The sequence below is a fragment of the Calcarisporiella thermophila genome (genome assembly GCF_041956535.1).
Source record: "Calcarisporiella thermophila strain CBS 279.70 unplaced genomic scaffold VTP21scaffold_15, whole genome shotgun sequence".
Classification (NCBI taxonomy): domain Eukaryota; kingdom Fungi; phylum Calcarisporiellomycota; class Calcarisporiellomycetes; order Calcarisporiellales; family Calcarisporiellaceae; genus Calcarisporiella; species Calcarisporiella thermophila.
In genome coordinates this window covers 157,457-169,745 of record NW_027192205.1, presented here as the reverse complement: position 1 = coordinate 169,745, position 12,289 = coordinate 157,457, and the positions used below count along the sequence as shown (strand labels likewise).

Genomic DNA, 12,289 nt, shown 5'->3' with positions numbered 1-12,289 from the left:
CTGGCTCTTCTCCACCACTCTCCAATATCCCCTCTGATATCTCTTAATTTATATCCCCACCTGTGTGGAGATTGGGTCTGTGCCAGAAGGTCGACTATTTGTTAATCGGAGCGATAGGTTTCAAGAGGCAATTTGTAATACTAAGGAGCAGCTTGGGCCAAAATCTTCGATCTCTGTGCCGAAAGGCCATCTCAAACTGTGGCCGTATGGCGCTTTTTCAGCAATGGGACTATGGGCTAGACCATAGACTCAATCCGTATTTTGTAAGACGACTTCGGCTCGTGCCTTAGTTTAATCAATACGCGTTGACAGCGTTTCGGCTAATCCACTAGGAGAAACGTTCCGGCCCGCTCTGTACCTATCATGGCCGACAGGAAACTCAGGGCGCTCACCCAGAAGGCAATTGCATCATTTGACCGATACTTGCTTGCCCAAAGGGTGCGTAGAGCGTGAGCTAGTTGGACATATGCTTTGGCTCAAATCATCATGGGAATTTCTAAAGCTATGATATTACTTATGGCTTTTCCTTGTTTGACTTATCTTCTTCCCCTTTCACCCTCCTGTCTTCCCACTCGGAAAGCGCCTGGTGATCTTATTTGCTTTTGTGGAATATTGTTGCCCAATTTGAATAGGGTTCAATTTAACCCTACTCGACGGTTGTGTGAAAGAAATCTTAGCATCTATCTCGGTCAAACTGGGAAAAGGACTGAAACTTCGGTTAGATACTCTCTGTGCAGAATCGCGATTACCAAATGAAAATTTTGTTCCAGAGGTTTGGGCTTACTCCGGGAATATAAACTACACTGTCTTCATTCGTCTCCCCCCGTGCAAGTATGACACTATAATGGTCAATGTCCCTACTGCAATTCTCATTCTCAACATTCTGTCATTGGTTGGGGCAGGGGTCATGATGGCCATGGTGGTTTGGCTGCGATTCACTCGTCCCGAAGTCGCCAACACCATCTCCTTCCGGCTCAGTTTCTGGATAGGACTGGTGGATGTCCTATATCGAGGCTCCTACCTCCTCCGTAAATCCTACGATTTATTAGACCCGTTCCTTCCAACTAATGTGTGGGCGGCACGCATTATCTTATGGACTATCTATGTATTTCCGCTCTGGTACGTGACAGTACTAACCTTTCTTCCTGACTGCAAGCTCCTAGATTTGAAATTGACGCTGTGGGAAGGGTCTTGTTTTAGGTTTGCTTTTCTTACCACCGCCATAGCCTTTGACCTTCACCTCACATTCATATACCGGAGAACGGACGTTACTAAATTTCAAGTATGGTACTTTCCTCTCTCCACCATTAGCTCTGTGATAATCACCATCCCAATATTGATTGTGGGTAATTTACACTGGGATTTAGAGAAGGTGAATTCAAGAGGGCAACTGCTGTAAAGTCTTTTTATGTTTTCTTCGCCCTAATTCTCTTCTAACTCAATAGCACGCGGTTCTTTACAACTGGGACTTGCCCACTGGCTCCATGCTCGAGATCTTTTGTCAGGATCTCTGGCTGGGAATCACCATACTCTACTCTTTTGTGGTCATTATCTCGGTCCTAGTCCGAGTCCGATCCGACCTCAAGATCATTCAACAGAGCTGCTCCCCGAATTCAGTGAGGAGTCCCATCGTACACGATCGACCCCTGATCCAGTCTGTCCTGCGTATACTCCTTTACCCCGTCGTGCTGGTGATCTGCCAGCCGGTGACCATCGTTGTCAATTGGCTTTTCTTCACGGGCATGGCTTTTTCTCCTCTCGGCTACCGAATGTTTGAAGCCGAAGCGGTACTGAATGGGATGCAAGGCTTGTTGAATTTCGTGGTGTTTTTACTCAACCCTGCCGTTGTTCGGACCATCGGACTGCACAATTTATTTCGGAGGAGGGGCGAGGATGAGAAACAGTGAGCGTGAATCCTCGTTCCTGTATCCATCCGTCTCATATAGAGGAAGTGGGCATATATACTAATCAGAGGATATATGAGAATACCCCTCTTTAACGAAAAAAAAAACCACTAGAAGTTCTCTATTTATTTGGTGATTCAACTCTATCTAAGGTTATTTACCCTATTTATGAATTTTGGTTATACTATTTCGTGTAAAAAGGCATACCTTTGTTTTAGACTCTAAGTTTTCTTTGATTTTTGCAACTTCTATTTAATCGGCTCTGTAACGATGCTTCAGACTGTAATTAGAACTTCATTAAAGGCTAGGTCATCATTTCAATAAGAGAAGCTTGTGAAACAAGGTTTCTTGTCACAATTCAGTCTTTATTCAACGTCAATTTCACCTCGAATTTTGCCATTTCACTATCGGAAAACAGAATGGTCATCCTTGTTAAACTAGTATTAACTAAGTTGCACCAGAACTTCGAACTCTTAGACAGCGAATGATATGAGCATACAAAAGATCCTAGGTATCCTCTATTCAGGTTGTGTATGAACGTAGATTATTTTATTCTGCGAATTGTCGTCAACGGCAAAAAAAAAAGATGAAAAAAAACTCAAAGAAAGGTTATGGTATTTCGAACATGGAAAGAACCGGCATTGGCGTCCCAAAAGTTTCAATAATATAACGGTAAATACACGCAATAACACAATAACAAGGATTTCATCCCATTGAATGCAATATTCCAGGGTCACGTTGTACGCGTTCTGCACGGAGTGCACGCAAGTGATATACTTTACGTAGCTCCCGAAATTCTCGTATAAAAACGTCGTGTTCTAAATTTCCATCTAGAAAACTTTTTGCGACTGACTCGGAAAGCTCATCGGATTCAAGGGCTGCAGCTTTTAGTCGTGTGATTAGAGTGTCAGAAGAAAAGCGCTACTCAAAAGAAAAATAAAGTGAGCTTCTACTTTCTTATGCAGGAGTGTAAAAATAAAATGTTCACCTGAAGCGCATCAGCCTGCATCCTAATATGTTCGTTGAATTGGTTTCGTAAATCCATGTATGTCTGGTGCTTTTCGTCTAGTTTCCTTTGCAGCTCTTCAAGCTCAGGCTTCCGCGAGAGATTTTTCTCTATCAACGCAAACAGAATGGAGGTGAGCACGGATCGATCCGTTTACTCGGGAGCCAGACCAGGACTTACTTGCTAACGACTCGTTCCCATTAGTCATTTCTTGCTGGAAAACAAGTGCATTCTTTACTGGCTCTAATTCCTGGAAAAATTCATCGAATGCCGCCTCATTCTCCAGTAATACTCTAAGCTCCTCTGGGCTAGTTAAAAGTCAGAAAAAATAGGCATCCTGTAAGAGAGTCGGGTCAAGCGGCTAGGAAGATAATCGTACGTACCTCTTCGACTGTATTAATGATAAATAAAAGTTATGTGAGGCATTGTTAATGGTTCCCCCAATATCAGCTGCTTGCGCGCTATTGTTTTCTTCTGATATTGGCTGCCCGTTTCTTCCTTCACTACCTTCCTGAAATTGTGCCTGTGCCTCCTTCACTGCGGCCGAATAGCCCTTCACCGGTGGTCGTGCTCCAAATTCTTGAATAATTTCCTTGACAACTCGTCCTATCAATACTCCATGACCACTCCAGTTACGCAATTTCTCATGACCAATTACGGCGCCGGTATGGTCCACCCATGGATGGGTAACACTCGGCGAAACGGTGATGATAGGGGGTTGTTCGGGGAATTGGGCGGGGAGATTTAGGATGAGGTATATGTTAAGCTTGGGGAGTGGGCATGGAATTTCGTATTGAGTCTGAGCGGTCAGCTCCTTGACGCCTGAATTATAGGAATAGAGTGATGCGATCTGCTTGCGTTTTCTGGTAGAAATAAAAGACAAAAACAAAAAGGGTTAAAGTAGGGCAAGCTGGAATGGACATGTTGTGATCATACTGCTCTTGTAACGTGGATTGCGATTGATATTCAGGGGGTTTGGAGGAGAGTTTATTCCAAACACTAGAGATCATGTCTACCGCGAGTTTCTTCCTTTATGAAATGATGCACCGTAGCGTAAAGTCTAAGATGAAATCAGAGGTGGTGCGCTAAGGCTCAATTGCGATCATTCCTTACTATCTTGGAGAAATAGAGATAGAGTTGTGACGATTCTCTTGGGTTGCGGAGCCTCAAAATGGATTAGAAGTCGCGCTTCCCCTTCCTTTCAATAGTTGCGAGAATCTCATTTTCGTCTTCCCTCTCCAATTAAATAATAATAATGGCCATCGCCGAAGGCTTCACCACAGCTCTACAGCATTGGAAGGGTGAGCCCATGTTAAGGATGTCGCGGCACTGCACGTATGCTGATCTTGACCTTTTTATTTGCAGGTGTGAATTTTTCATCTTTTCAGCGCGAGCTCGACAAACAGGGCCTTGAGATCGTGGAGAATCAAAAGGATAGCATCTCATCGCGAAAAAAGCTTGCAGAAAAAACACGAGGCAAGTTGAGACTTATATTTTAGGCGGCACTGCCATCTGCCAAGGCTTTTTCTCACTCATGAGTGCTTAATCTAGAATTCAAAAAAGTCCCTGATGAAGAGAAGCTCACCGAATTCAAGGTTCTCCTGAAAGGTAAGCATCGTTAGCCTCAATCGTAAACAAAGAATCTCGCATGAAGATATTGAACACATCTTCTCGGCAGCTTACCAGGGAGAAATCGATAACATCACCAAGAAAATGAAATTCGCAGAGAACTCATTTTTGAATGTGTATAAAAAACTGGCCGAGGCGCCTGACCCTGCCCCTTTACTAGAAGTTGCCCTTGTAAGCATCTCAAGACGATTTTCTTTCATGCATCAAGTCGATGGCACTTTTAATTCTAACTGACCTCTATTTCCATTCTGAATAGGATCAAGTCGACAAAGTTGCCGAAACTACAACACTAGAGGCAGATAATGAGCGACTGCGGGCCGAGCTTGCTGAAGCTAATCGGCAAGTTTCTGCCCTGCGTTCTCAAGAAAGCCGAGCCAACAAATTCCAACAACAGTTGAAGCAGTATGAATCAAGGGTAAGCTGAATCAAGGTCTAGTCCTCTAGATTGCTCTCTGTAATGGCTTTGTGGTATTAGATGGAGGATCTTATTACGGAGCGAATTTCACAAAAAGAGACAGAAATGAAGAACGCCATGGACGAAAAGATTCGAAATTACAAAGAACGGTAATAAATGAGCTTCATCATTGCAGTATTAGCATACTGACGCGATGATTCACTGAATGGGATATAATAGCGAGCATGAACTTCAACGCCAGCTGAACCTTGCTCGGGACGAGCTTTCCCGTCTTCAACATACCCATGATGATACGCAAGCGAAGCTTATTGACCACAGCCAAAAATACGAAGAGGAGGTTATCGCTAAACTTGCAGAACTAGACATTGTGCTAATGGATCTTGAGCGCGCGAATGGGAAAATCGTGGAGCTTGAACGCCGTAATGAAATTTTGACTGCAGATTTAAACCAACTACGTAAGGGAGTTGAGTCGGAAGAGCAGTTGAATTATGAACATCAGCGCGCCGAGCAGGACGCGGAGATTGCAAAGTTGATGCGAGACGTGGAACATTACAAGACTTTAGTCACCACTACGGAGAGTCGGCTTTCCGGACGAGTTTCGCAACTGCAGAGAGACTTGACTAGCAAAACGGAAGAGTCAGAGGCGCTCAAGGAAAAGCTGAAACAATTTGATGACTACAATGAGATCAAACGGGAGCTTGCGATCATGAGGGTAGAAAACAGCCAAATCCAGAGTTCTTATTTTCGTTCAATATCTAAAATAACTTTTTTTTACTATCAGTATGTCGAATTTTCTACGGGAGATGAAGAAGATACGCCTTTTGATGCCGAAGGTGTGCTTGCCGACAACCCTGACAATGCTCACGCTGAGACAAACGGAAAGCAGACCCTCGAGAAATTGCTGATCGAAAAAAATAAAAAGCTGGAGAATGAGCTAACATCTCTAAGGGTATTTTTCACCACTCACAATTTAATGACTAACATAGCACGTCCCATCCTTTTCCACTTGCTCACTCACTCTTCCACCATAGAATATATATGCCGACACCCAAAAAACTTTGAGCACATCATCCGATGAGCTGGAAACCGCGAAAGCACAGATTAAGGAGCAACAGGGCTTGATTCAAAAGCTGGAGGAGGATCTCCTCCGAATCAATCAGAATAGCAACACCGGTGCCCCCGGCGGGATTGTTACCGGGTTGGATCAGTTGGGTGTAGCGAATATGGTACAACCCACTATTCTACTAAATATTAAGAATTAGTTTTATTGAACTTTTTATATTCTACAGGATGCGAACTTCCAGTCCCAGATGCCTCCATTATTGCCTAATACCCCGCGAGCTAGCTCGGATGTGCCGCGCGCTGACGCTAGTATTTTGCCCATCATTACCAGTCAGCGTGATCGCTTTAGACAACGGAACGCTGAGCTGGAAGAGGAGTTACGAAAACAGAGTGAAATTATTTCGGATTTAAGGAATGAAATCTCTTCGCTCAAAGCGGACAATGTTAAATTGTACGAGCGATTGAAGTATGTGCAACTGTACAGAGAGGAGTCAGCGGTAAGCTGGTTTTTTTTTGTTTCCTCTGAAAACAGCTAATCCCCTAGGGACATATCTATTTCGTGTGCGGGGGGCGGGGAAAATATAGAATCGATCCACCTATGTGAATATTGAAAGTGAGCCAGGAAGAATGAATACAGCTACTTCGTCCGCCTCTTCATCAATGAATCGCAGACGCGATGGTGACTTAGTCACCGACAAGTATCGCAACTTGTATGAGGAGAGTATGAATCCCTTTGAACTCTTCCATCGCCGTGTAAGTAAATCCTTCGTGCATTGCTGCTGCTTCTTTTCTCACTCTTATCTTTTCTCAGGAGGAGACTCGCCGATACAATGCACTCAATCCCGCAGAAAAAGCCATTCTCTCGCTTACCCGAATGGTACTCTCAAACCGCTGGTCTCGCAACTTTTTCATTCTCTATTCGCTGTTGCTCCATGGATTGGTGCTTGCGACTCTCTACAAGCTTAGCATGGTGGAGGAGTGCCGCCACGACCATGAGACGCCTAATATTGCGAACCCTATTGATCTGGGAGGAGTGCATCTTTAAGGTGGACAGGTTTTTTTCGTTTGTGGTGCACAGTCTTTTATTTTTTTGTATTATACACCATTTCTTTAGGAGAGAGATATTTTATTCTATATACATTTTTTTCTTTTTTCACTCCATAATCGCACTAAAATACAATAGAAAAAAATGAAAAAATAATCACTTCGTGAATGGACCATTTCTGTGAGCGTATTGCAGAACGAAGAATGGAAAAACACCTGAGCCACTAGCATTCTCTTATATGTATAGATGTCACCAGGCGTTCGATCTGAGTTAATCGATAACTTGTTTGCCTTTGTGCGCTGCAAGCGTCGTAGCGTTATGATCGTCTCAAGGTTCATCTAAAGTTTGTTTCGTAATCACAAGCAATATATCTCCACGGTGCCTATTTATTTGTGCTATGGATTTCGAAAATAATTTGTACTATATGTCACTTCGCTATTTTATTTTCAACGATCATAACAGTCAGAAAGTTCACAATGTTTACAAAGCCTCGGACTGATAAAATCCTCTAGGTTAAATCCACCTTCACACTCATAATCGCTGTGTACGCATTCTATATCACGTCCTCTAAGTACACATTTCTCTAAACCCTCTGTCATATCTATATTAGAAAAACAGTTTTCTGCATCGCTCCTGTAATCACAGGAAATAGTGATACGAGTGGCCGTGATCAGCAGGAGAGTTTCGATCATTTGAATAAAGAGGAATACTCGAATGCAACTTGGAAGCCTCATGTTGATAATATTGATCCGTTAAAATGGAGATGGAGCCGTTACAGGAGAGTATCTCAGGAATTGTATACCATCCTTATATACTCAAGATCACGAAATCCCCTGTAGAATAGAAAATAGGATGTCATTGAAAAAGATATGCTGTACCCAAGCTATTTTTGGTAGCTCATTCCAGCCGTGATAAAAAAAGGAACTTCAACGCCGAATGGTAGAAATCGAAAAATAAACCGTCGCAATATATATACGTTTACTTAAGAATTGAGAAAAAATTCTAATTAAATTTGAATTATCTCGCATACAAGTGCAAGGTGAATATATGTGTATATGTGTATTTTACAAGCGCAGCTGTACCATTTTTATGTAAGTTCAATAGGATACCTACTAATAGCTATTCTGGGAATGACATTCATTCAATCCAGGTATATGGATAATTTGCCGAGCGAGGTTTTAGGTCGATCTTGATACTCTTCCCTCCTTTTCAATAGAAACCTGGTAATTAAGAGTTGAGATTTTGCTCCCAAGTACGCCCTCAGCTGACATCTATGGTATCCTCTCTTGGCTATCACGACGTCAAGATACCGTTCAGGCACCATGCTAATCAGCTACATAGCATCAATTTCGATCAAAACGCTGTCACAATTTCCTCCGAATCTACTTCGCCATGCACTTACTTTTCAACCGGCCCAAGATAGATGATTAGAGGGTGCTAATAAAGTATTTCATTTGAGTCGTCTCTGTGCCTACGGATTAGTTGTATCTCTGTCTCCTCCAATAATCCGACTTGGGGATCCCCGAATACATGCTTTCCGAGAAGATGATTATGTCTTGAGCGTTCTAGTAAGTGATTGTGCAGGGCATGGGCTTGAGGCACTTTACGAGGCATTAAATAATGTCTAACTAGAGGAAGACAATATTGAAGATTTAATGCATGAGCTCTTTTATATTTCAAGGCACGGTATAGTCAGGCAATTAAAATTTCTGCTAGCGACGCCAATGCTGTTGTACGAGCAATACTCTCGCATCATCGCTTAATTGTAGATGAGATTGTCCCAGGCACTAATAGAACCCCAGAGCAATTAGCACAGCCCGGGCTGATTCGGTTCGATTTATACGATGATTCCACTGAAGGATACCTCAATATGCCATATATATGGATATGGGTTTTGGCACGAATAACCCCCCTCCCTCAGAGGATGATCTAATTCTATGGAATAGGAAATTTTGTGATTACAGTGAATTGAGATCGGTAATAGACCCAAGATCGCCTCCAGGAGTTCAGCTTTGGCAAGCTTTTGAGTACTTGTGGCATCATTTCGCTGTCTGAAATCACGGGCATTTGATGAAGGAGAACTTAGAGATATTTCAAAAATTCATACGGGAGCACGTTTAAATGCAAGGATAAAAGTTATAAATCACCATTTGAGTTTAGAATGCGTTACTCAACGGGAAATCACTTAGACCTGTGATCACCTACCTGATAAATGGAGTGCTAAATGCAAATTTGAAACTGTTAATATCAGGGAAGGCTGACATTGTATACTTAACGGATCCTCCGCACCATTCGGAGACTCTTTCATGGGATTAGACCTCGGATCTAAGGATGAATGTCTGAACGAAGTTCATAAACATTTTAGTTTGTCACGACTTAGTAAAGAGCTATATCAAAGAGAACGAGATAAAACCGCATCGCATAGAGATATTTTCATCCTTTATACGACTGGTGATGCTGAAATATTTGAGCTTCCAGAGCGGTCAGAAATTGTTGATAAAACAAATTGGCTCAAATATTTTGGTCCATCTGCGGGCAGAGCGTATCTGTTTGCTGTTGTTGGTCCTTTGGATAATGCTAAACGAAAAGACATACTCCGAATTGATGGAGTTGGATATTCCTACGCAGAGCGTATCATCATGAAACGACCATTCAAAGATTTGGCCAATGCTATGGCGAAAACAGATATACCAGAAAGTTTGTTGAAAAAATTTAAATTTCAAGTTAATCTCAGAAAGAAATATAAGGATGTTAATATATTAAAGTATTTCCTAGAAGTTTAGAGATATCTCTTCTTTTTATTAAAATGGATCTTATTTCCGGCAAGATTATCATTACAAATAGAGTGGCTCTCAAAAGTTTCTTAACACCTTGTGTTCTATATTCATCCCAAATAATCTTTCAGAAACAACTCTATACAAAACCATCTCAAATGCAAGTATGGAATCGAAGTCGCTCTCGATACGTTAAGAACTGTATTGATTGCTGGAAAAGTGAAAAAGTTAAACAAAGTTTGAATATCAGCCTGACAGGCCCAGAATCGCGGTGGAAAAGCCTCGGCCTGGTAAGATAGGATCTAGCCTTTTAATCGGACCTTTTATAAATGTGCATAAATAATGGTCCAAGCGGATGCTTAGAGATATGAGAGGCGGCTCAGAAGAGAAAACCGCTCGAAATCACTCAATAATTTTTAGAGGTACTTGTAACCTACGTTTATTTTTATGTATTGTTCCCATATTGATCAATTTTTGGCCAGCATCCTCCAGAGTAGCAAAGTAGCAAGTGTGGCTTGGAAGATATATCAGCCATTGTCGCATTAATAGAGTATTAGCTTGTACATATAGGTCTGAACGGAGAATATGCCGAAAAGATAACTAAAACCAATCACTGGATATCAAGTAGTTATAGGTGTGAAGTACCTCACGATAATACTGCGGTATTCCCTAAGTACTCATTCACACTGAAGCTTCTCGAAGCCCATGCTGAGGACACGCCGCCTTAATTCGTTAAATAAACCACCCCACTTTCCACAGATATCCGAAATTGGGCTTTGGATTTTGCAAATCGCAAAAATCCGAGCCAAACTTGCCATTAAATTGAACTCCCAAAAATTTCAAGAGCTCCGAAGAGGCAAGTTTGCAAAAGTATATTCTGGTACCATTGGTGGAATATTTGGCCGAACTGCACTGTATCAGTGATGACAGCATACTCACGCTCAATGATTGGAATCGTGAACGCAGCGACACCTGATTTTAATATATTAAGATTTGAAGTGAAAGCGCGCCTTTGACCGAGCTCAATCCAAAGAGGGATAAGGCTATCATTTGTAACAGTGTTGACAGGGCTTTGACACTAGGAAGCAAATCTTATAAGCAATGCTCTAAGATTACCCTATAAAAGGCTTCCTTGTTCAGGAATTGGTACCCAGCTGTGGCTAGTCAATTTTAGCCTTAAACCAAGCCATGCATCCCTTCACCTTTGTTTCCATTTCACAAAGTCTGGATCAGCAATCCATCCTGAAGCTTTCTTCTGCTCCGTATGCTCAACCCGGTTCGGAACAAGCATCGACAGACCACACCGAACGTGCTACTAATACTGATGTCTCAGGATATCGCCCAAGTTTACAAACATGTCACGCCTTACAGAGCTCATATTTTCAACCAACCCTCACACCGATTCCTATCGGCCATACTAACCTTTCTACTTTCCCTTCAATTGCGTCCAACCTTCTTTTACAGAAAGAAAATATTAACAAGATCTTTCCCTCTGAGCTACACTTGAATTTAGAAGCCGACAAGCGGATAAAGAAAGAAGAGCTGGGTCAAAGGCAAGATCAGGATTATCTGACGATTCCTGGCGACTCAATGACGAAGCCAGCATTGTTTGCTGACTCTAGTGGACCGTCTTCCAACTCATCTCAAGCAATCCAGCAAACGGCAATGAATAATCCCGCTCACCAGAAAGCTTCAAAATCCTCTGTATTATATTGTCCGGAGCAAGATGATAATTTCACAAGCCATTACGCATCTCCACCCTTATCCTTAGACTTTGCTCCCGAGTTGGACGACAGTCTCTTGTCGGCTCCCAGACATGACATGTTATATTCCACAGACGTACGCATTCCTGGCTTTTCTCTTGCTTGGTCGAATCCTGAGCCTCACTCTTCCATGCCTACTCCACCTCTCAACGGAATAGTTCAGACTACCCCCACAGACTCTCCCTCGGAATCGTCGTGTCCTCAACTTCGCTGTCTATTTTGTCCCAAAGTTTTCTCGAAATTATACAATCTCAAATCCCACATGCGTAGCCACAGTTCCGAGCGCCCGTTCAAGTGCCCAAATAAGAGTTGCGACAAAGCTTTCTTGCGGCGACATGATTGTGATCGCCACTCGAAGCTGCACACTGGTTTAAAACCATATAAATGTAACATGTGTGGGAGAAGTTTTGCAAGAATGGATGCCCTCGGAAGGCATATGAAGGTGAACCGGGAAAGGTGCGAAAAGCACAGGCGCTGATCGCCTGTCACTCCCCATAAAATATATAGAAAAGCATGGAGGAACAAGGACTAGATTTTTGTTCTTATGCTGCAAATAACATTAACTTAGAGGAACGAGCTATTGTCCATTTGTCTCATACCTTTTTTTTTCCTGTTAAATATTATTCATATGGACCGCCTTTGTATAAAGATTTCAGCTTAATGAATAATGGAACACGAGTATTGCCAAACT

At 42.4% G+C, this 12,289-nt stretch overlaps 4 protein-coding genes across 4 annotated transcripts; 3 read left to right on the top strand and 1 right to left on the bottom strand.

Annotated features, from left to right (window-relative positions):
* Positions 1-206: 206 nt before the first annotated feature.
* VTP21DRAFT_2661 (uncharacterized protein) lies at positions 207-1,907 on the top strand (the record flags this gene model as incomplete). Its single annotated transcript, XM_069392878.1, has 5 exons — positions 207-263; positions 333-399; positions 633-1,119; positions 1,201-1,372; positions 1,446-1,907. 5 exons carry the CDS (start codon positions 207-209, stop codon positions 1,905-1,907), a joined length of 1,245 nt encoding a protein of 414 aa, XP_069249909.1.
* A 702-nt stretch (positions 1,908-2,609) lies between these two features.
* On the bottom strand, positions 2,610-3,920 carry VTP21DRAFT_2660 (uncharacterized protein; the record flags this gene model as incomplete). Its single annotated transcript, XM_069392877.1, has 5 exons — positions 2,610-2,825; positions 2,893-3,020; positions 3,091-3,218; positions 3,294-3,773; positions 3,847-3,920. 5 exons carry the CDS (start codon positions 3,918-3,920, stop codon positions 2,610-2,612), a joined length of 1,026 nt encoding a protein of 341 aa, XP_069249908.1.
* A 245-nt stretch (positions 3,921-4,165) lies between these two features.
* VTP21DRAFT_2659 (uncharacterized protein) lies at positions 4,166-7,061 on the top strand (the record flags this gene model as incomplete). Its single annotated transcript, XM_069392875.1, has 12 exons — positions 4,166-4,211; positions 4,276-4,386; positions 4,462-4,518; positions 4,589-4,710; positions 4,796-4,954; positions 5,015-5,103; positions 5,174-5,666; positions 5,736-5,903; positions 5,986-6,180; positions 6,244-6,513; positions 6,602-6,769; positions 6,828-7,061. 12 exons carry the CDS (start codon positions 4,166-4,168, stop codon positions 7,059-7,061), a joined length of 2,112 nt encoding a protein of 703 aa, XP_069249907.1.
* Positions 7,062-11,023: 3,962 nt separating this feature from the next.
* On the top strand, positions 11,024-12,076 carry VTP21DRAFT_2658 (uncharacterized protein; the record flags this gene model as incomplete). The annotated part of the gene is made up of 1 exon (XM_069392874.1): positions 11,024-12,076. One exon carries the CDS (start codon positions 11,024-11,026, stop codon positions 12,074-12,076), a length of 1,053 nt encoding a protein of 350 aa, XP_069249906.1.
* Between the last annotated feature and the right edge of the window lie 213 nt (positions 12,077-12,289).